The 24,260-nt window shown below is 37.1% G+C and overlaps 1 protein-coding gene across 6 annotated transcripts in view; it reads left to right on the top strand.

The window, feature by feature from the left end:
* Positions 1 to 13,452, top strand: part of SANBR (SANT and BTB domain regulator of CSR) — a 50,865-nt gene extending 37,413 nt beyond the window's left edge. For all 6 annotated transcript variants that reach the window (XM_078056514.1, XM_078056516.1, XM_078056513.1 and 3 more), the window contains 6 exons: positions 6,421 to 6,512; positions 7,513 to 7,541; positions 7,620 to 7,693; positions 8,361 to 8,449; positions 10,202 to 10,293; positions 11,608 to 13,452. In XM_078056514.1, coding sequence (XP_077912640.1) covers positions 6,421 to 6,512; positions 7,513 to 7,541; positions 7,620 to 7,693; positions 8,361 to 8,449; positions 10,202 to 10,293; positions 11,608 to 11,644 — 413 coding nt within the window. In that variant the 3' untranslated portion in view covers positions 11,645 to 13,452. The remainder of the gene's footprint in view (positions 1 to 6,420; positions 6,513 to 7,512; positions 7,542 to 7,619; positions 7,694 to 8,360; positions 8,450 to 10,201; positions 10,294 to 11,607) is intronic.
* Positions 13,453 to 24,260: the final 10,808 nt, after the last annotated feature.

Raw genomic sequence — 24,260 nt, 5'->3', positions numbered from 1 at the left:
CTTTTGTCACAGTGGTTTACCTTTTCCAAGGTCTCATGTAAATGGAATCATGGGTAGTCTTTTGTGTGTGGCTTCTTTCACTTAGTGTGATGTTTTTGAGATTCATCTATATTGTTGTGTATGTCAGTGGTTTGTTCCTTTTTATTGCACAGTAGTATTCCATTGTATGAATATACCATAATTTGTTTTTCCATTCACCATTTCATGGACATTTGGGTTGTTCCAGTTCTTGGTTATGATGAATAATGTTGCCATGAACATTTGCATACAAGTCTGTGTGGACATATGTTTTCATTTTTCTTGGGTAGATACCTAGGAGTGGAATTGCTGGGTCATATGGTAAGTGTATGTTTAACTTTATAAGAAACTGCCATACTGTTTTGCAAAGTGTACCATTTTGCATCTCACCAGCAATGTATGAGAGTTCCAGTTGCTACACGTTTCTACCAATACTTGGTATTATTACTTTTTTTAACTTTAGCCATTCTAGTCGATATATAGTTCTAGGCATCTTCTCATGTGCTAATTGGCCATTTATATATCTTTTTCATGAAGTGTTTGTTTAAATTATCTTCTATTTTTTAGTTGGATTGTTTGCCTTATTATTGAATTAGAAGCATTCTTTATATATATTTTGGATACAAGTCAATATGTTTTGCAAATAGCTGTCCCCAGTTTATGACTTGCCTTTTAATTTTATTAGTGATGTCTTTTGAACAAGAGCCAAAGTTTGGTTACCAGAATAATACTGATCTCGTAAAATGAGTTGGACAGTGTTCCCCTCACTTCTCTTTTCTGAAAGAACTTGTGTGCTATTTGTATTATTTCTCCCTTAAATATATGATAAAATTCAGCAGTGAAGTCATCTGGGCCTAGAGTTTTCTTTATGAGAAGGTTTTTAATTATGATTTTAGTAGCTGTAATATTGTACTATTCAAGTCTTTTATTTCTTCTTGAATCTGTTTGATAACTTGTGTCTTTCAAGGAATTTCTCCATCTTATCCAAGTTGTCAAATTTATTGGCATAAAGTTGCTTATGGTGTTTTCTTATCCTTTTCTGTCTGAAGGATCTGTAGTGATGTCCCTCTTTCATTGATGATATTGGTAATTTGTGTTTCATCACTTTTTTCTTCATCAGTTTAGCTAGAGGTTTATTTTATTGATCTTTCCAAGGAACGAGCTTTTGATTTTATTGACTTCCTCTGTAGTTTGTTTTATATTTCATTGATTTTCACTCTTATATTTAGTATTTCCTTCCTTGTAATTACTTTGGACTTAATTTCCTTTTTTTTCTTTTTTAGCTTCTTAAGGAACTTAAATCATTGGTTTTTTATTTTTCTTCTTTTCTAATATAAACATTTAAAGTTGTAAGATTTGCTCTCAGCACCACTTTAATTATTTCCGAAGACTTTGCATGTCTTGTTTTCATTTATATTCAACACAGAATATTTTCTAATTCCCCTTATGGTTTTTTAATTTGACCCATGTGTTATTTAGTAGTATGTTGTATAATTTCCAAATATTTTCAGATTGTCCAGATACTTTTCAGTTACAGGTTTCTAATTTAATCCCATAATGGTCGGAGAACATACTCAATGTGGTTTCATCCCTTACATTTTATTGACACGTGCTCCAGATGTGAATGAAAAGAATATGAATTCTGCTGTTATTGGTGGAGTGGTCTATAAATGTCAAGACAGGTTGGTTTGGTTGTCTGTTACAAATCTTCTGTAATCGTGCTCATTTTCTGACTGCTCATTTCTGACTTCTTTTTTTTTTTTTTTAAGATTTTATTTATTTATTTGACAGAGAGAGACACAGCAAGAGAGGGAACACAAGCAGAGGGAGTGGGAGAGGGAGAAGCAGGCTTCCCACAGAGCAGGGAGCCCAATGCGGGGCTCGATCCCAGGACCCTGGGATCATGACCTGAGCTGAAGGCAGACACTTAACGACTGAGCCACCCAGGCACCCCTCATTTCTGACTTCTTGTTCCATTGATTAGTAAAAGAGAGTGTTGAAATCTCCAACTATAATTAATTTACATATTTTTCCTTTTAAGTCTACTAGTTTTTACTTTGTGTACATTAGAGCTTTGTGATTCGGCATGCATTTATAGTGTATTGACTCTTTTAACATTATGATGTATTCCTCTTTGTCTACAGTAAAATTGCTTGTCTTGAAGTCTATTTTGTTTGGTGTTAATATAATCACTGTAGATTTGTTTACTATTTGAATGGCATATCTTTTTGCTATCCTTTTATTTTTAACCTCTTTGTGTTTTCTGATTTAAAGTCTGTATCTTGTAGGTGGCATGTTGTTGGAAACTGCTTTTTTTCCAGTTTGACAATCTTCACCTTTTGATTGGAGCATTTATTTTATTTATATTTAATGTGTTTAATGATATGGTTGTATTAGTTCTGCCTTTTTTTTTTTTTTTTTAATTTTAAGTAGGCTCCATGTCCAGATTGGAGCCTAACACGGGACTTGAACTCATAACCCCAAGACCATGACCTGAGCTGAGATCAAGAGTGGGATGCTCAACTGACTGAGCCACCCAAGTGCCCCTAGTTCTGCCATTTTGCTGTTCACTTTCTAATTGTCTCAGATGTTTTTGCTTCTCTTATTTCTCCTTTCCTGCTTTTTTTTGTGCTAAGAAAATAATTTTAGTATATCTTTAAATTATTTTACTGGCTTTTTAGTTATATTTCTTTGCATTTGATTGTTCTAAGGATTGCAACATGATCTTTAACCTATCACAATCTACTTAAAGCTAATAAGAATTACTTGAGGTAAAATATAACCTTAAAATAATATAGTTTCCTTAGCTTCCCCTTCTTTGTGCTATTGTTATATGTATATATATATATTGTATATAATTAGGGTTATGATTTTTGTTTTAAAGAGTAGTATGTCATCTAAAGAATGTAGGAGAAAAAAAGAAAAATATATACATTTAGTCTTTTATATATATCTACATATTTACTATTTTTTTTATATCTGAGTTATCATGTGATGTTATTTTCTTTTATTCTGAAGAACTTTTATTTTCTATAGTGCAGGTAGTCTAGCAATAAATTCTTTCATTTTTATTTATCTGAAAATGTCTTTATTTCACTCTTTTTTTAAAGATTTTATTCTTAAGTAATCTCTGCACCCAACGTGGGGCCTGAACCCACAACCCCAAGATCAAGAGTCATCTGCTCTGAGCCAGCCAGGCACCCCTCACTTTTGTTTTTTAAGTACAGTTTTCTTCAGTATGGATTCCTGTTTAACAATTATTTTTTTCTTTTAGCAGCTTGTGTTTCATTCCAATATCTTCTGGCCTCTATTTTTTCTGATGAGAAGTCAATCATTGATATAATTGTTCCCCTGTATGTAATGTGCCCTTTATATCTTGATTCTTTCAAGATTTTATTTTTTACTTTCAGAAGCCTATGATATGCCTAAGTGTGGTTTCCTTAATGGCTATCTTACTTGGTCTTTGTTGAGCTTCTTGGATCTGTAAATTAATGTTTTAAACAAAATTTGGGGAGCTTACAGTCATTATTCCTTTAAGTACTTTTTCTGTCCCTTTCTCTCACTTACCTTCTGGAACTCCAACACGTGTATGTTAGACCTTTTGATGTTGTCCCATAGGTTTCTGAAGTTTTGTTTCTTTTTCTTCATTCTTTATTTTTTTTGGATTGGAGAATTTCTAATGCTTAACTTCACATTTCACTGATATATTCTCCTACCATTTCAGACTTTCTTTTGAGCCCATCTACTAAATATTTTGATTATTGTGCTTTTCAGTTCTAGAATTTCCACTTGGTTCTTCTTTTATAGTTTCTATATCTTTGTTGAGATTTTGTATGTGTTTATTTAATAACACCATTTTCCCTTTCAACATATTTATAATAGTTGTTTTGAGATCATTGTGAGCTAAATCCAGTATATAAGCTCTCTCAGAATCAGTTTCTATTGACTGTTTCTTTTCTGAGTGGTTCATACTTTTCAGTTTCTTCATCTTGTAACTTTTGGTAGATTATCTGTGCAATTCTGAAATCTATTTTGTTCTTCTGAGTATTGTTGGGTTTTTTGTTCTAGTAGGCAGTTAACTTGCCTGACCCAAACTGCAAAATCTGTCTACTTCATGTCTCTGCCCAGGTTTTTCTTGGCTGCTAACTGCTCCTGTTTTAGCCTGACCCCCAGGGTCCTACCAGCCTGTTTAGTTATAGTAGTCAGGCAAGGTTTTGGACAGACTTTATATTCGGATCTGGGGGCTTACCTGCTTAGTGGTTTCCTTGCTTTGTGGGTTCCCCCTAGATTTCTAGTTGTTTTTCCAGTCCCAAGTTGGGCTCCTGCTGTCAGAGCTTGAGCTCTATACATTTTGGGAAAGCATTTAGTCAAAGGCACAAGAAACTCTGATCTCTCACCAAAAACAATTCTGTCTTGCAAGCGTCAACACCCCAACCTAATTTCTGCTTGCCTGTTTAGCTGGATTTCCTCGGGTCTTCCATACACTTTCATAATTTAATACTCATTTGAGCAGAGTTTATAGTCACATTTTAGATCTCAAGTCTTTTGTGACTTTCTTCCAAAATTTTCCATTTAAACTTCCAGCTTCTCTTACTTTGAATTCTAACATCTTTTTCCTGGAACTCATAAGGCTGTAATTTTCCTCCCTTGGCTCAAGGTATTGGGAAGGGCCCTCAGGCAGAAAGCCATAAACTCACAGATCTCACCTTATGCATCTATTTTTTTTAAGTTTTTAATTTTAATTCTGGTACAGTTAACATACAGTGTTACAATAGTTTCAGGTGTACAATAGAGTGATTCAACAATTTTTTTTTAAAGATTTTATTTATTTGAGAGAGAGAGAGCATGAGCAGCGGGGGAGAGGCAGAGGGAGAGGGAGAAGCAGACTCCCCACTGAGCAGGGAGCCCGATATGGGACTTGATCCCAGAACCTTGGAATCATGACCTGAGCTGAAGGCAGCCACTTAACTGACTGAGCCACCCAGGTGCCCATGATTCAACACTTCTATACATTACTCAGTGCTCATCACTATAAGTTTACTCTTTAATCCTTGTCTCCTGTTTCACCCCTCCCCCTCACCCACTTCCCTACCTTATGCATCTTTTAAATATAAACACTCAACTTTCTACCTCCCTTTGATTATTTGCCAGTACCTACAGATAATGGCTTATAATATTTTTGTTCTGTTTTTATCATTGTTTTCTTTGGAAAGAACTTGTCTTCACATTCCATTATCAAATCTCACCCTATCATGTCTATTAGCAATTTTATAACACTTGTTTATCTCCCATTTTAACTATAAACACATGTCAGGGACTCGGCTTGTCAGGAGGCAAATCAATCTATCTAGATTGTTAATACTGTTTTTATATTATTTTACTTTATTTTATTTTGAGAGAGAGAGAGAGAGCAAGCATGAGTGGGGGAGAGGGGACAGAAGAGAGAGAATCTTAAGCAGGCTCCATGCCCAGCACGGAGCCTGACTTGGGGCTGGATCTCAAGACCCTGAGATCATGACCTGAGCTGAAATCAAGAGTTGCACGCTTAACTGACAGAGCCACCCAGGCATCCATTTTTGGGTTTTTGTTTGTTTGTTTGTTTTTTAATTTTAGTATCTTCAAGGTTATCTTCCTTGTAGCACATTTTACAGGTTTTCCATTTGTGGTAGTAATATAAAGTTTCCCTTTAAATGATAGAGCAAAAATTGCATAGGTGGTATACAAATAATTGATGTTTGGGAAAGTGATCTAATGTACTATCCTTACATTCATACATTGATTTAAGAGAAATGACTCTTTCCCCTCCCTTTTTTCTCTTCCTCTCCTTTCTCCTCTACACTGTCAGCCTGAATAAATTCAGAATATTGATTGTAGAAATGCACCAGTCCAGAATACAGTTTGTCCCAAATCTGCTTCCTACCAAGATCATTTCTGTCCTATCTCCATTTTTATCTTCATGGCCCCTCCTCCTCCCCAAGCAAAAGACATTTTAAAGATTTTTTTGTGAGTTCACTTATTCCACTCTCAAACTGTGTTTTTCTGAGTTATAGTTATTTTTATATATATAAAAATTTGGAATTAGGTGATGATTCCACTATTTAGATTTAGAGAAATATGTATAGTTTTTCCCAACATTTTCAACATCTAGTTTCATTGGGACTTTGAATTCATTTCCCTGGCTTTTCCCCCAAAGTTTTTCATCAAGTAGAAAGAAGAAAAGTAATTAAAATGAACCCCTGTAAAAACACATTCAGTTTGACTTCTCCATATATTTACTTTTTCTTTAGAGGTAATTTGTTAATTTTAAGAAACAATGTTTTTTAATAATTTTATTTTATTGTTTGTAAGTAACAAGTGCATTGGAGAAGCATGTGAGACATAACATTGACTCTCTATTGTCAGGGAAAAAGGAAAAGCCAAAGAAGTTCACAAAACAACCAAAAAAGCAGATGTCTTCACCCTGTGGTCAGAAGAAAGAAAAGGCGTTAGAGAAGGTAGCTCTAAATTATCCATTACTGTTCTGAAGTTCATATTGAGAAATAAGCAGGCAAATATAGCCAAGAAAAATCTGAAGAAGAGTAACAATATACCACAGTGAAATGCTAGCAGTATAAAAATGAACAAAGAAATTCCATATAAACTGAGATTAAAGATCTCTAAGATATATTGATAGGTGAGAAAAAGAAAGTGCTGAATAGTATGTAAATTGGCATATTCTAACATTTCTGTAGCATGGATAGAGGAATATATATGTCTTTCTCTATATATGCATAAAATATCTCTGAAAAACTGCAAAGGAAGTTGAAAAAAGACTGATTGCCTCTAAAGAAGGGAATTGAATGGGGAACAGAGATTTTTTACTATATGTGCTATTTGTAACTTTTGAATTTTGAGCCAATATTACTTATTCAAAAATAAGATAGACTTTGAAATAAGAAAAGTAAGTAGACTTTATAATTTTTAAATAAATTATATTTTATTACCTTTTAAAATAATTCATATTTCCCATACCTTTGAAGGAAGGGGTAAAAAGCCAGGTAAGAATAAGAGGACAGTAGTAACCACATTTGACTAAAAGAGAAACCATGGATTCCAAAAATGTATGAAGGGCTGGGTTGCAACAAGTTCCACACAATTACATTGGACAGATTGTACACTCATCTGCATGCTAAGTACCACAAGCACACAAATGGGTGAATTCTAAAAGATTGCATAAGCTGGGGCTTCCAGGTCAGACAAATAAAGCTGGGTTCAAATTCTAGATCTGTATCTCTTTGGACAAGTTTCTTAACTTCTCTGAACCTGTTTTATTATAGAGATAATTATGGCAACTGTCTCATGTGGTTATTGCAAGGCTTAAATGAAATAATACTTGTAATGCTTTTGGTACAGTGTCTTGAACTCAATAAATGTAAGCTGCTTTTTATTATTAACTATAACACAAATCAGTAAATGTGTTCTAATTGGACCTTAATGTTGTCTACTCTTTTTTAGTCAACTTCTAGAGATGTGTCCCCTTTCATGTGAGTATTGGTCCTTAATCCAATCAGATAACCACTCTTAAAGCATCAATGCTGATTTTTGTTTAATTTTTCTAATAGTGTGAGTATGCAGAAGAATAAATGGGATGCCACAAGATCCTTGAGATTCAACCAGGATGCACAAAGGGAAGATGGTAAGTTTTAATATGTACGTAATGTACAAATTAGGTATAAATATCAATGATAGGAATCTTTCATTTTATGAAGTATGCTGAATAGCTTAAAAAGTTCCAACTAGAATAAGGCTCAGAATTCGCACATTCCCTTAGGAATCAACCAGAATTTTTATTTGTTTGTTTGTTAAAAGACAGGGTCAAGGGGTGATGCAGAATCCCAAGCAGGCTCCCCTCTGAGCACAGAGCCAGATGTGGGGCTCGATCTCATGACCCTGAGATCATGACCTGAGCTGAAATCAAGAGTGTGACACTCAACCAACTGAGCCACCCAGGCAGCCCTCAACCAGAGTTTTATTAGTAGACAATCCCAGCAGATAATGTACTGTTTTATACATCTGTGGTTTGGAGGTATCAGGCTGACTGTTGCCCATTACTTGCACTCTAAAGATAACTGACTATCATATTTTAGGTTGGTTTAAGTAGCCTTAAAACCAGCACAATTATCTATGTATGAGCCATTTGCCGCTTGCTGTCTAAAGTTCTTCAAAGATAAATAAGTGTATATGTCTGTAAAACAGTATCCAATGATATTTTCATAAATTCTTGATAACTGAAGTGTTCTTTAAGAAATAAAAGTTATAAATCATCCTCATAAAAAGTTAGGTTTATTATTTTTTACCTCCAGATCAGCGGCGGATGTCTGAAATTACAGGGCACCTAATAAAGATGAGATTGGGTGATCTGGACCGAGTCAAGTCAAAGGAAGCAAAAGAAGTAAGAATTATGTGCTAGTGTACTGTGCTTGCTTAGATATACCTTCCTACTTTATTTTCATCATGAGGTATATAAAGATGTTTTAGGCAGAATCTGAAAAGACCAATTTAAATACTTTAATATATTTTTATATTCTGTCCCATTTAGCCAGTTGACTCACATAAACATTCTCCATGTTATTATCCATGGCCCATGGGCCCTCTATAGCACACACAGTAAAGTAGGTTATTGCTGGAAGTGTAATATCACACCAAGAGTAGATTAACTGTGAAATTGCTGACCAAATGCTGACTACCCAGAGGGTGACTTTTTGGAAGTTGCTGATTTCAGTCAACTCTGTAGGCAGTGCTTAGATATTATTTCTAAAATAAGATGTCATCTTGCTGAAAATGATGACTAGAAATACCTATGTTCTTACTAAAATTATGTATTAGTCATAACACTATATATTAACATCAGTATTGGTATTATGTATTTATAATTACTCTTGCCCTAATTCTTTTATTTAAAAATTTACTTCCGTATAAAACTTCTAAAGCCTTTCTTTTCTTAATTTTAATTCCAATATAGTTAACATACAGTGTTAAAACTTCTAAAATCTTTGTGACCTTGGTTAGGCAAATATTTCTTAGTTGTGACACCAAAAGCATGATCTATAAAAGAAAAAATTGACAAATTGGACTTCATCAAAATTTGAATGACACTATTTTTGAGAGTCACTTTTTTTGAAAGACACTATTAAGAAAATGAAAAGATAAGCTATAATCTATGAGAAAATATGTGTAAAACACTTACCTGGTAAAGACTTTGTGTCCAGAATTTATAAAGAACTCTCAAAACTTAATAATAAAATAAATAATCCAATAAAACTAAATGCGCAAAAGATTAACCAGACACCTCATGAAAGAAGGGATATAGATGGCAAATAAGCACACAAAAAGATGCAACATCATTAGTCATTGGGAAATGTAAATTAAAACCTCAGTGAGATACCCCTGGATACCAACTAGAATGTCTAAAACGGAGAAAGAAAAAAATGCTGGCCAGGATGGAGAGCAACTGCAACTCTCATATACAGCCAGTAGGGATTTGAAAAGGAATGGCCGCTTTGGGAAACAGTCTGTCAGTTTCTTTCAAAGTTAAACATTTAGTCACCGCAGAGATCAGTGCACACATGCTTATAGTGGTTTTAGAAATTCAGAAATGCCAAAAACTAGAAACAACCCAAATGTCCTTTACCTGCTAAATGAATAAACCAACTGTGGTACATATAAAAAAGAAAGAACTACTGATACATCAGCAACATAAATGAATCTCCTATACATTATGCTAAAGTGAAAAAGGCCAGACTGAAAAGGCTCCAGACTCTATGATTCTACTTATATAATGTTTAGGAAAATGCAAAACTATAGGGACAATAAAACAGGATAAGTAGTTTCCAGGAACTGATCGTGGCAAATGGGTTGACGTATGAGAGGCACAAGGGTATTTTCTTGGGGTGATGGAAGTGTTGTATGTCTCCCTTGTCATGATGGTTAAACCACTGTATGCATTTGTCAGAATTCAGAACTGTGCACTAAAAAGGGTGACTTTTACTGTCTGTAAAATTATTCACAGAAATTATAATTCAAAGGGCCTGAATTTTGAAAACCAGAATTACTTCTAAGCTAAAAAGTAATGCCATTTTCATAAAGCAGAGCTTCTATTGATTCCATAAAAATAACAACTCCATTTTGCCCCTTTACTCTGCAGTTTGCAGGAGGTATTTATTCCAGACTCGAAGCGCAAATCAAGGCCTCAGTGCCAGTAACTGCACGGCAAAGCAGCTCAGAAAAAAATACAAGGTAAATCAGCATAAACAAATTCAGAATACCACTGGCTTTGAGATGCTTTTCTTTTTTTTTTTTTTAAAGATTTATTTATTTATTTTTAGAGAGAGAGTGCAAACGGGGGGAGAGGCAGAGGGAGGGAGCGGGAGAGAATCTCCTGCAGACTCCCCGCTGAGCATGGAGCCCCACACAGGGCTCGATCCCAGAACTCTGAGATCATGTCCTGAGCCGAAATCAAGAGTGGGCCGCTTAACTGACTGAGCCACTCAGGTGCCCCGTGATTTTCTTTTTTTAGGGAAAATCATATGAACACTAGCAGCACATAATTGGAGTTTGGTTTGTTTTGTTTTAAGGGTTAGATCATCAAGACATTAATCAGAACCAGATTTTAACTTAAACATAAGGCTTAAAAAGGTCATAACCACAAAATTTAATGAAAGTATAGTTTTTTTAAGTTTTCCTGTTGATTCAATCAGCTCTGTTCTGAGCCAGCTACAGATAGGAATGTAAGCTCTACTGCTACTGTGAATTAGTAGAATTTTATACTGTTTATAGGTAATATATTATTTATTTAAATCATTGAAGTCTTTCCTGTTTCTTATTTTATTTCTCTTAATAAAATCTAACTTGTTGGATCCTCTATCATTTTACATCACAAATTTTCTTTTGAAGATTAAAAGTTATTGAGATTGGATCATTAATACTACAGATCTAAATGCCTTATCAGCAGTTCTGAAATCCAGAAATCTCAGAAAACCAGTAAGACTTTTTTATACATTTGTGGCAACTCAAACCCAAACTGAGCTACTATGATGCTATTTATAGTTTGTATTTATCTCACTGAATATAAATGTTCATTTGTTTCACTGAAGAAGCGTTAATGTGTTTGCTTATAGGGCACTGCTCCAATCCATGATGTATAATTTATCTATGATATTATCTGCCCCACCCCCCAGGGCGCCTGGGTGGCTCAGTTGGTTAAGCGACTGCCTTTGGCTCAAGTCATGATCCCCGGGTCCTGGGATCGAGTCCCACACCAGGCTCCCCCTGCTCTGCAGGGAGCCTGCTTCTCCCTCTGCCTCTGCCTGCCACTCCCCCTGCTTGTGCTGTCTCTCTCTCTCTCTGTCAAATAAATAAATAAAATCTTTTAAAAAAAAAAATCTGAATTCCAAAGTATGTCTCACTCCAGGGGTTTTTAAAAATGGATTATGGGGCTACATGAAGTTTCATTAAACTTTGATACTGTCAAGCAAACGTAACCTAAAGCAACAGCAACTTCCTGCTATTTTAGACGCATCTCTAACCTTCTTTTCTATTTAAAAAATCTAGGTCTAAAAGCCGTTTTGGTCCAGGGCGTCCTGCATAAATCACCTTAACTATAACTAAAAAGACAGAAGACACACCTCTGGACATCTGAAATTGCTCAATTCTTGAAGATCTTCAGAACAATGACTTCTAAATGTTTTAAGTTATTTATTAATTATTCTTGCAAACCACATAAATCATAGTGCTGAGGGAAATGTATAGTTAGGTCTTCTGAAATCCAAAATTGTAAATATGAAACTTCTTAAATCTGATTTTCCTTTAATGTGATACTAGGCTATGTAAAAAATTAGTATTTACAAATTTGCATAGTTAAGGCTCCTGATATTTGTTATCCTTTATTTATTTGAAAGAGAAGAGGCCTAAACTCTCAAGTAGCTAGGACTTCTTAAGACCTTAAAAAATTAAGGGAACACAGCTGGTGGTGGTACTGTGCATGTCTTTTGGGCTGTAAATCTTGGGATAGCATTGGGGACTGCAGCTTGTGTGATGAAACTCCCAGTGATGCTAATTTTAAGTTTGCATGAGTATTAAGGAGTGACAGGCCTCAAGACTGCATTAAAGAAAGTTTCAAGGTGTGAGGTATTTCCTGTGTTGGGCAGGAGAGTTAATTTTTTTTCAGCATTATTCCATGGAAAGCACAATGTTAATCCAACTGGTTTTTCTTTCGGTTTTTAATGCTTATCTATTGGTTATCTGAGCTGAAATTACTGATTAGTACCTCTTCTTCTGTGACACCAGTGCCATTCTGAATTTGTTAAAACAACTATTGGTAGTTTTAGGATAGTAAATCATTTTGGTTGTATGGAACACCCACTGTGCAGTTCTCAGGGCTCTAAAACTTAACCATATTTCTTAAGCCATTTGAATAGCCCCTTCAAACAGTTATAGTTACTTAGTACTTTAGCAATGTCTAGAAGGAAACATTCCCAAATACATTTGATGGGTGAAAAATGGCATACATTCAGTAGAAATCAAACTAAATTCTATTTTATAGATCATGTTTTAATTTTTCTAACCAAGCAGAAAGAGTGCTCAGGGAAAATTTGTTCCAAATCATAAGCATATAAAAAATTATGTGTTTGAAAATTACTTGTATGTAGACCTCTGAAAAACTTTAAGATGCACTGTTTCTATTTTCAGTCTTCATTTATCTTATAATTGGAATTTCTTCAAATTTAGAGAACAGGCTTTGATAATGTGCGACAGAATGGCAGTTTCTATTGAAATGTTGAAGTGTTAAACTCAGTTAACACATACAGAAATCATCTTAAGTGAGTGTTTTAGTTGATAAATGAAGCTAGATGTTATTTGATGTTATATGTATGGCTTTTCCAAGTTTTTTTAACTTCTGTTTGCCAATTTTGTTCCAGTTTAGATATTTTTTCAATTGTTTGATATTTTTGAAATAGATTATAAATTTTTTATTTTCAAAAGAAAATGTTTTATAGTACATGATCTGTAAACTCTGTTAAATACCAGAGTCTTGTTTCTTTTACTGTATTCTCTGACTAAAAGGATTTAGGCTTGTACATGTTATATAGTGTGGTGATAGTCACAACTAGAAGAGGAAGTATGCTCTTTAGATTTTTAACTAATGGTAAAAAGGCAAATTGCTTCTCCCCTGGGAGGACTGTACCAATGAATTGATTTTTACAAACCAGAATTTGATTCTCTTCAGAATATGCTTTTTATTTTGTTAATGTCTATAATACATAGCACAGGTACCAAAAACATTTTAATCAAACTCTTAGTAGTATTTCTTTTGCCAAATACTTTGGAAGGGTTTTACCTTACATTAATTCTGAATTCACATTCTTTAATTGAAATAAATGTTAATGACAAAAGTTGTTTGAAAAGTCCCTTGATCTGAATCATTCCATCTTCTCAGAAAAAATGTGGGTGGGCTCTAGAGCACAGGTGTTCATGAAAAGGTTGTTTTAAATGAGGTTATCCTAAAGATTCAGCCAAATATTTAAGAGATAAAATATTGCAGAAAAGATTATCTGGTAGCAGAGTTTATTCCACACTATTACATCATGTTGTTTGTAATTTTTCCTCTTCAGAACATTCAGCCAGATATTGGTAGATGTGCTAATTGCTTTGGAAGCTGAGGCTAAAGCCCTATTATGCTAAACTGCTAAGGGCAGATTTTAATATAAAAAACAACAACAAAATATACCTTTCACATCTAATACCTGGGATTAATTCTTCAGCTATCCTTCAGCTATTCACTGAGCAACTATTATGAATCTCACCTTTTTGTACCTCCTAGGTAAAAGGTACTGAGATACCTAGCCAGTTCAATTCAAATAGGCTAGCTCTCCCACTCCCATTTAAAGCTGATCTAGGGGCGCCTGGGTGGCTCAGTTGTTAAGCGTCTGCCTTCGGCTCAGGTCATGATCTCAGGGTCCTGGGATTGAGCCCCACATCGGGCTCCCTGCTCTGCGGGAAGCCTGCTTCTCCCTCTCCCACTCCCCCTGCTTGTGTTCCCTCTCTCGCTGTGTCTCTGTCAAATAAATAAATAAAATCTTAAAAAAATAAAAATAAAAATAAAGCTGATCTATTGGGAAAGATGATGTGGTGATCATACTATTCCCCACCCTTACTGGATTGTTGGAGGATTAAATGACTTAATAGATCTAAAATAATTAGGACAGTACTTTCTGGCCCTCTATCAATGTTAAACTATTATTGTTGCATTGTTATTTTAGTATTTGGAAAGTAGCCTTAAATTCTTTAAGATGAGAGTTTTATATCCCTCTTTCCATAATTTGAATTGCTAAGAATGGTGGGTGTGGATGTGTATTTAATGCAAGAAAGAAAAGAAGCACCTAATACTTTGGTGGTTGTTATGGCATCATGTGTTACTTAAATATATTAAAGGTCTTGGCATTATTTAGACAAAGTTAACAGCATTTGAGGGAGGAGCTAGGTAGGAAAACTATTTCCTGATATAGGTGGTGACCTATACTGTTTCCAGAGGTTTACTGAAGGAGAGAGAGTGAGAGCTGCAGATAGTCTTAGAGCAGCCCTCCTTCCAAGATGTATCTTTTCTTTTCTTTTCTTTTTTATTTATTTGACACAGATTGAGAGAGAGAGGGAGAGAGCAAGCACTAGCAGGGGGAGCGGCAGGCAGGGGAGAAGCAGCCTCCCCGCTGAGCAAGGAGCCAGATATGGGACTTGATCCCAGGACCCTGGGATCACGACCTGAGCCGAAGGCAGACACTTAACCGACTGAGCCACCCAGGCGCCCCCATCCCCTCACTTTCAATCTGCATGTGTATTTAGGTCTGAAATAAGTCTTGTAGGCAGCATATAGATGGGTCTTGTTTTTTTTATCCATTCTGTCCCCTTGTGTCTTTTGATTGGAGCATTTAGTCCATTTACATTCAAAGTATTTATTAACAGGTATGTATTTCCGTTTTGTTACTTGTTTTATGGTTGTTTTTGTAGTTCTTCTCTGATCCTTTCTTCTCTTGCTCTCTTCTCTCACAGTTCACTGACTCTTTAGTGATATACTTGGATTCTTTCTTTATTTTTTGTATATCTATGACTGGATTTTGATGTGTGGCTACCATTAAGTTTGTTTATAACATCTTTAACATCTTCTGCATATAGCAGTCTATGTTAAGTTGATGGTCACTTAAGCTTGAACCCATTCTTTACTCCTCTCCACCCCACATTTTAGGTACATGGTGTCATACTTTATATCCTTTTATTTTGTGAGTTCCTTGACTGATTTTTACAGATATACTTACTTTTACTGCTTCTGTGCTTCCTACTTTTCTTACTCTTACTTATGGTCTTTCCTTTCCACTCCAAGAGTCCCCTTTAATACTTCTTGCAAGGCTGGTTTTGTGGTCATGAACTCCTTTAGCTTTTGTTTGCCTGGGAAACTCTATCTCTCCTTCTAATCTGAATGATAGCCTTGCTGGATAGAGTATTCCTGACTGCAGATTTTTTTTTTTTTCCTTTCAGCACTTTGAATATATCATGGCACTTCCTTGTGGCCTGCAAAGTTTCTGTTAAAAAATGCACTGATAGCCTTATGGGTTTCCCATGTATGGAACTGTCTTATTTTCTCTTGCTGCTTTGAAAATTCTCTCTTTATCACTACTTTTGCCATTTTAATAACTATGTGGCTTGGTGTGGACTTCCTTGGGTTGATTTTGTTGAGGGATCTCCGTGCTTCCTGGATCTGGATATCTGTTTTCTTCCCCAGATTAGCAAAGTTTTCAGCTATTATTTCTTCAAAAAAATTTTGTGCCCCCTTTTCTCTCTCTTCTTCTTCTGGGATCCTTATAATGTGAATGTTATTACACTTGATGGAGTCACTAAGTTCCTTAAGTCTGTTCTCATTTTGCATAATTTTTTTTTCCCTCACCTGTTCAGCTTGATTACTTTCCATTATTCTGTCCTCCAGGTCACTTAATTTTTCTTCTGCTTCCTCTAGCCTATTTATTCCATACAGTGTACTTTTTATTTCATTTATTGTGTTCTTCATCTCTGATTGATTCTTTTTTATCTCTGTGTTAAGGGTCTCACTGATGTCCTCCACTGTTTTCTCAAGTCCAGTGAGTATCTTTACGATCATAACTTTAAATTCTCTATCAGGCTTATTACTTATATCCGTTTCCCTAAAGTCTCTTGCTGTGGTTTTGTCCTGTTATTTCATTTAGGACATATTCCTCTGTCTCCTCGTTTTGTCTAACTCTCTGTGTCTGTTTCTCTGTTAGGAAAGTCAGCTACATCTTTTGCTCTTGAGAGTAACGGCATTAGGAGGAGGAGGTCCTATAGTGCAGTGCAGTCTAGGGTCACCTTGGGCTTGAGTTTAGTCAGACCAGGCATTTGCCAGAGATGCAGTAGCACCAAACTGCTGGGTGCTTTCCCTGTGTTGTCTCCCGAGAAGTTTTTGTTTGTGAGTGGAGCCTGCAATGGGACAGACTGTCTGCCCCTAGCTCACTGTTGGGGGCCACTGTCTAATTGGCATATGTGGTTATCTTCCCCTCACCGCAGGGCAGGAGTAACTTTGGAGTAGTGCTGGCTCCTGTCAGGGCTGCTTGCTCACTGCCAGGCTTGTGGCCCTGGTTTGAATGGGCTTTGGCAAAGAGCATATTGGAGGGGACTTGCTGCTGCCACTGGAACTGGGCCACCTGGGGTGGGGGACACAGTTTTAACAAGGTATGCACTGATCCACTTGTGAAATGAGACCTGCCACCTTGCAAGGACCAGGGCCAGCCTGGATGGATCTGCAAAGCATGCATGGACATGGTACACAATTTTAACAAGGTGCATGTAGGACTTTTGCAGGGCCCATAAAACTCAAAGTGCTCAGGTCAGGAGAGACAGTATTGGCAAGGTTTGCACCAGTCTTCTGGGGGAGGGGACCCACAGCATAGGGACTGAGGGGTGACTGGAAAGGGCAGATCTGCCAAAGCCAGGCAGGGTGGGGAGGCGCCCAGCAGTTTGTAAGAGACCTAAGTAAAAGGAATATAAGTAATATGCCTGATAGAGATGTTAAAGTAATGATTGTAGGGGGCGCCTGGCTGGCTCAGTCAAAAGAGCATGTGAATCTTGGTCTCTGAGTCTTGAGTTCAAGCCTCACACTGGGTGTAGAGATTACTTATAGAAGTAAAATTAAAATAAATAGATATGATCGTTAAGATACTCACTGGACTTGAGAAAAGAATGAGGGGGCGGGGGCTTGGTGAAAGCAAGTTAGATAGTGAATGTCAGTGTGTGCTGGTTCCTGCAGGTGGCTGTGTTTATGCTGGGGGGTGGGGGAAGGAAATGGCACCTGTCAGCTCCTTTGTTCCTGGAGAAGTCCCTCAGTGAACCCTATCCCTCCGGGACACACTCAGATTAGTAAATAGCTCTCCCCCCACACATGCACCAGGCATTTTTCAAACTGCTGCTTCTATGCTATATCTCTACGGGCTCTTTGTTGTGCTGTCTCTTTGAGGGTGGGGACTCGGCTTCCTCTGGGCTCTGTCAGAGCTGAGCCCACTGATTTTTTAAATTCCAGGTTTAAGTCCTGCTGGTTGTAAGAACTCAAGAAATTCGGCCCCTCTAGCTTTCAAAGTCAAATGTTGTGGGGATTTGTCTTCCTCATGTGAGGGTCTGTTTCTCTCCCTTCTTCATGCCCATGGCTCCCTCCCTCCCTCTTGTGGTTCATTTAGGTCCTCACCACATCTCCACCCTTCCTACCCTCTTGATGTGGCCTCTTCTCTACCTTTAGTTGTACAGTTTTTTCTGCCAGTCTTTGGGTTGCTTTCTGGGTTATTTACACTGATGTATTATCCAGTTGTATCCATTGATGAAGTGAGTATTATCCGGTTGTGTCCATTGATGAATACTCCATTGAGTATTATCCAATTGTATCCATTGATTAGGGTCCTCCTACTCTGCCATCTTCCCAAACATACCTCTCCACATTTGTTAATTTTGAATGGTGGATACAGCTGTTGGTTTAGATTCTATGCTTGTCTGTTGTTAATATATTTTCCAAATTAAAAAAAATAAGCCAACCAGAAGGTATTGATCATTAAAATTATGAGAATTTCAAAATTAAATGAGGGACACCTGGGTGGCACAGTTGGATATCCACTCTTCGTTTCAGCATGGCTCAGGTCCTGGTCTCAGGATCGTGAGATTGAGCCCTGCATCAGGCTCCTTGCTCAGCATGGAGTCTGCTTGAGATTCTCTCTCCCTCTCCCTCTGCCCCTCCCACTTGTGTGCTCTCACTCTCTCTCTCTCAAATAAATAAGTAAACCTTTTAAAAATAAATAAATAAAATAAATAAAAATTAAGAGAAAGCTTGAACAAGAAATATAGGCAACTGTCAAAATTATTTTACATCAGGAATAAATACATGAGGGGATCTCTAAAGTGTATTCATTTATTTATATATTCTAAAGTGTATTCATTCTTCTAACCATAAGTAGTCATCTACTCAGGGAAGAAAGGGGACTTTTTTCCCAGTAAGTAGTAAGTAGTGGAACTGAATATTTGTTAAATGACATCTAGCTTTGTCTGATGAATCAGTGTTAAGGACTTTCTGACGGAAGTTCTGGAGTGGGCTTAGAGTCACCAGGTGACTCTATTATGAAGATGGGTTGAAAACCACACTGCTATGTGCTACAATATCTATCTTTCTTTCTCTCTCTCTCTTTCTTTCTGGCTGTAAACCTCAGCCAGAAATATGTTCAGGAGCTTTAAAAAAAAAAAATCAGGAAAGTATTGATTCTGACACCAGAGCACTGCCATAAGGTGGCAGGCACTAAAAGTACCAGGAAACCATAACTTAAATGAAATCACACGATACACTTTACACTGAGCCTCCTTACCAAGTGTACCTGGGTATATAGGTTGTAGAAGGAAACAGAATATTGGAAAAATAACTAATAAGGGCAATTGTAGTCAAAATACATAAGGAATCCTAGGAGGCAAGTGAGAAAAAGGAAGAAAAACAGAAAAAAGAACAAGTACTATTCCTTTTCAGATAAAGTTTAAAGTTGGTGCCCTTCTTCAGTGCCAGAACTGCCTATTCTCACAGCCATGCTCTTGCATAGTTATTCTACAGATTCTATAAGCATTTAAAAGCCTCCAATCGTTCTGAAAAATGGAAGGGGGGGAAACATTTAAATAATCTGAACAAGGCAAAATAAGCAATAGAAAGTGAGTTAGTACAACTTAAGTACATAATAATGAAATGTTTCTTCTTTTAGTAAATATTTTACTTACCAGACAACATCCTTTATTTATTTTTTTTTTTTTAAAGATTTTATTTATTTATTTGACAGAGAGAGATAGCGAGAGCAGGAACACAAGCAGGGGGAGTGGGAGAGGGAGAAGCAGGCTTCCCGCCGAGCAGGGAGCCCGATGTGGGACTCGATCCCAAGACCCTGGGATCATGACCTGAGCCGAAGGCAGACGCTTAACGACTGAGCCACCCAGGCGCCCCAGACAACATCCTTTAAATGAGTAAGTTAAGGTCAAGATTACCTAGCCAGCCGAACTCTGGTCACTGTCCTCACTGCAGTTGTCCAGAAACCTGCCGCCCTCTTGCTCCTCTCCAGCAGGGCAGAGACACCAGACAGATTACAGAAAAACAGCTGACAGATTTACACCAATATGTTAATGGAGGTTATGTCAGGGATACAGCAGAGGAGGTAGAATTATGGATGCTCTTTCTTATCATTTTCGCCTGCCTGTATTCTCTTTTTACTTATCATTAAATATTTCAAGTAGACAGAGAAAGTCCAGAGGGTAATACAACAAACATTTAGGTACCCTCCACTCAGCATTTTGACATAATAACATGATATATATATTTTTATAAGAAATGAAACATTCCAAATACCTTCACCCTTTTACAGATAATCCTTCTTCCAACTTTTACTTTCCTGGAAGTAAACACTTGCCTGAATTTGGTGTTTATTATGCCCATGCATGTTGTTATACTTTAACTACATATATCATGTATCCACAGCACAATATACTACATAAACTTTATACATGATGAAATCCTACCTTACATCTCCTTTTATGATTTTTTAGAATCTAAATTATGTTTTTGAGACTTACACATTTTGAGATGAATAAGTTTATTTATTTTAGCTATTCTACAGTAATCTATTCTATGAATCTACCAAAATGTCCTTATCCATTTCCTGTCAATGGACATGGAGGTTATTTTCAGTTTTTCTCTTAAAATAATGCTGTAATTAAAACTTTTTTTTTGCAGTTAAAACTTTTTTTTAAGATTTTTTTTATTTATTAGAGAAGAGAGCGCGAGCGAGCACAAGCAGGGGGAGTGGCAAGCAGAGGGAGAAGCAGGCTCCCCGCTGAGCAAGGAGCTGGATGCAGGGCTCCATCCCAGGACCCTGGGATCATGATCTGAGCTGAAGGCAGATGCTTAACCGACTGAGCCAGCCAAGCATCCCTGAAGTTAAAACTTTTGATCATTATCCTTGTGCACACATGAGTTGAAGGGTATGCACATCATCAACTTGACCAAACACTTCTAAACTCTTCCCCACAGTTGTTGTACCAGCTTAGACTGCTACCAGTAGTAGGTGAGAGTCCTTTCAGTTTCCTCACCAAGAATTAAGATTATATCAGTCGGGATGACTAAATCATGCCACAATAACCAACAACCACAAAATCTCAGTGGCTTAATTCGAAGTCTTATTTCTTGTTCATGCTTCAAGTACAGTGTGGGTCAGCAGTGAAGCTATGTTCATCAGAGTCACTCCGGGATCTGGGTGACAGAGGCTCCAATGTGACACAAGCTTCCATGAGGCAGGGGAAAACTAAAGGGCTTGCACTCTGGCTGTTAAAGTGACACACATCACTTCTGCTCATAGTTGATTGGCCCAAACAAGCCATGTGACCACCTCTAACTTCAAAGAGCTCCCATTTCTACTGTAGGGTCTGAATGTTTGTGAATAGTTGTCACGGTACTGATAGACTAGTTTTTACTAGCCCAGTGAGAATAGGAAATTTCTGTTATTTTTATTTATATGCCTCTGATTATTACTGAGGTTGAGCATATATTGACATTTTTATTGGCCATTTGTGTTTCCTCTTTTAAAAATTGCCTGTTTATATACGTCACCCATTTTTCTTTTTTTTTTCTTTTCTTTTTACAGAGAGAGAGAAAATGCAAATGTGGGAGTGGGGGCAGAGGGAGAGAGAGAGAATCTTAAGCAGGCTCCACCCTCAGCGCAGAGTCTGACATGGGGCTTGATCTTATGACCCTGAGATCATGACCTGAGCTGAAATCAAGAGCCCAATGCTTAACCTACTGAGCCACCCAGGCGTTCCATCCTTTGCCCATTTTTCTATTGAGTTTTTAAAGATTGATTTTTGTAGGATTTCTTTCTTTTTTTTTTAAAGATTTTATTTATTTATTTGTCAAAAGGAGAGAGAGAGCACAAGCAAGCACAAGCAGGGGGAGCAGCAGGCAGAGGGAGAAGCAGGCTCCCCGCTGAGCAAGGAGCCCGATGCAGGACTCGATTCCAGGACCTGAGATCATGACCTGAGCTGAAGGCAGATGCTTAACCAACTGAGCCACCCAGGTGTCCCCAAGATTTCTTTGTATTCTGAAGGATAAAATCCTTTATGCTTATATGCATTATAAGTATCTTTTTCCAGACTGTGGCATTTCTTTCTACTTTGTTTAAGGTGCCTTTGTTCATGGAAGTTAATGTTGATGTAGTCATATTTACCAATTTTTTCCTTTATGGTTGGTAGTCTCTGTGACTTATTTAAGAAATCCTTTCATATTCTGATATTTACACCGATATTTGCTTTCAGAACTTTTAAGGTTTGGTTTTCCACATTTGTTTTTTTATTTTTATTTTTTTTAAAGATTTTATTTATTTATTTGACAGAGAGAGACACAGCGAGAGAGGGAACACAAGCAGGGGGAGTGGGAGAAGGAGAAGCAGGCTTTCCGCGGAGCAGGGAGCCCGATGTGGGGCTCCATCCCAGGACCCTGGGATCATGACCTGAGCCGAAGGCAGACGTTTAACGACTGAGCCACCCAGGCACCCCGGTTTTCCACATTTAATTAACCTATGATTGACTTTGTAGATGGGATGAAGTGGGGATCTGATTCTAATTTTTTTATATTTAAATATAAAATAATTCCAGCCCCCCCCCCATTTATCCTTTCTCCACTGAATGGTAATGCTACCTGTCATATATCATGTTTCTATGTATATGTAAGCTCTTCTGGGATCCTTATTTTTTACCGTTGGTCTTTGTCTAGTCCTGTGCTAGAACTACACTGTTTTAATTACTGTGCTTTATAAAGACCTTTACATCTGCTTGGCTAAGTCCAACCACTTTGCTCTAATTTTTTCATGTGTTTTTTAAACACATGTTTTAAAAATTAAGGACTATAAAAAGATTGTATGTCAGGGAAATAGAAACCATACTAGATATTTCAATAGAGGGGCACTAATATGAAGAATGAATTAAACAGGCATTGGAGAATTTAAAAAGTAAAAATGGGGACATTGAGGTAATACAGTTGTCTTTTTTTTTTTTAAGATTTTATTTATTTATTTGAGAGAGAGTGAAAGTGAGAGAGATCACAGAGGTAGAAAGAGAAGCAGACTCACTGCTGAGTGGAGAGCCCAATGTGGGGCTCGATCCCAGAACCCTGAGATCATGACCTGAGCTGAAGGCAGATGTTTAAACAACTGAGCCACCCAGGAGCCCGAGGTAATACAGTTATTGCAGGTAGTAGCCACCACCCTTAGGGCTGAAGGAACAAAGTGAAGAAGTTGGAGGAGGGGCCTTGCAGAGTGGAACCCACATTGGTGAGCAAGGGCACTGCCAGGTTGGGTATCACTGCCTCTGGAGCTTAGAGGAAAAAACCTGTGGAGCCAGGACCCGGACCTCTCAGAAAGGGGCTCTACCGAGCTGATGCCGGCCGCTCTGAGGAAGTGCGGCAAGGCCATGCTTGCTGAATGGGAATGCTGAGAAGAGCTAGAGACCACAGACTTCTGCTGCTGCCAGAATGGAGATCCATTGCTGGGGTGACATTGACAGAAATTGGGAGCAAACAGACAGAGGCATGTCCCTTCTTCTTTCCTGCTACCTTCTGGTCTCCTACTTACACCTCCCCTAGGGTGCTAACTGGCAAAGGAGAAATGTAGTGTCCCAGCCCCAGCATCACAAAGCAGAATACAGGAGGATGAATAGGAGCTGAGAAGCAATTGCTTCATAACTGGCAAGGACAGAGTGAAAAGTCTCCTTTTCATCTTTATTTCCCATCTGCTCTGTTCCCAGTCCCCGCCCCACCCCACCCCACTGTTACTTTCTCAGATACCTGTCTGACATTTCTTTATGCATATACAATCAAATGAAAACATAGATTTTTTTCACCTTTTAGCACAAAAGTAAGCATACTATATCTGCTGTTTTACACCTAAACACTATTGTGTTTTAGTATATTGCATCTTAGAAAGCATTCCATAGCTCATAGAGAGCTTTTTCATTCTTTTTAACAATTGTATAACATCTCATTGAGTAGATGTACCATAATTTATTTAACCAGCCCCCTGTTGATACACATTTGGGTAGTTTCCAACCTTGTGTTACAAATAATATGCAGTGAATTACTATAATGCACGCATCACTTTGCTCACATGCAAGTACAGCTGCAGGATAAATTTCTCAAAGTAGAGTCCCTGGGCCAAAGGTTTATTATTTTGATAGTGTCAAATTATCCTTCAAATGTATGTCTAACAGTTTCATCAGTAATGTGTTAAAGCACCTGTTTTCTATTAGCCTCACAGAGTACTGTCAAACTTTTGAATTTTTGACAATCTGATAGGTGAAAAATGGTATCACTGTATAATACTAGTTTGCATTTCTTTTCTTTTAGATGAGTTGAACATCTTTCATAGGAGTTATTTATTTTGCAGTGACTGCCCACATTTTTTGCCTATTTTTTATTGAATTGCTAATGTCTTATCAATTTCGCTCTTTATATAGTAAGGATACCAGTTTTTTGCCTGATATGAATTGCAAATAATTTACCTATTTATCATTTGTATTTTCACATGGTATATGGTGTCTTTGGCCATTCAGAGAGTTTTTATGTTTAGCCACTCAAATTTACCAATCTAATCTTTCAT

Source organism: Halichoerus grypus, chromosome 10, assembly GCF_964656455.1.
Source record: "Halichoerus grypus chromosome 10, mHalGry1.hap1.1, whole genome shotgun sequence".
Taxonomy (NCBI): domain Eukaryota; kingdom Metazoa; phylum Chordata; class Mammalia; order Carnivora; family Phocidae; genus Halichoerus; species Halichoerus grypus.
The sequence above is the reverse complement of the archived record's forward strand: the minus strand, read 5'-3'. Positions and strand labels throughout refer to the sequence as shown.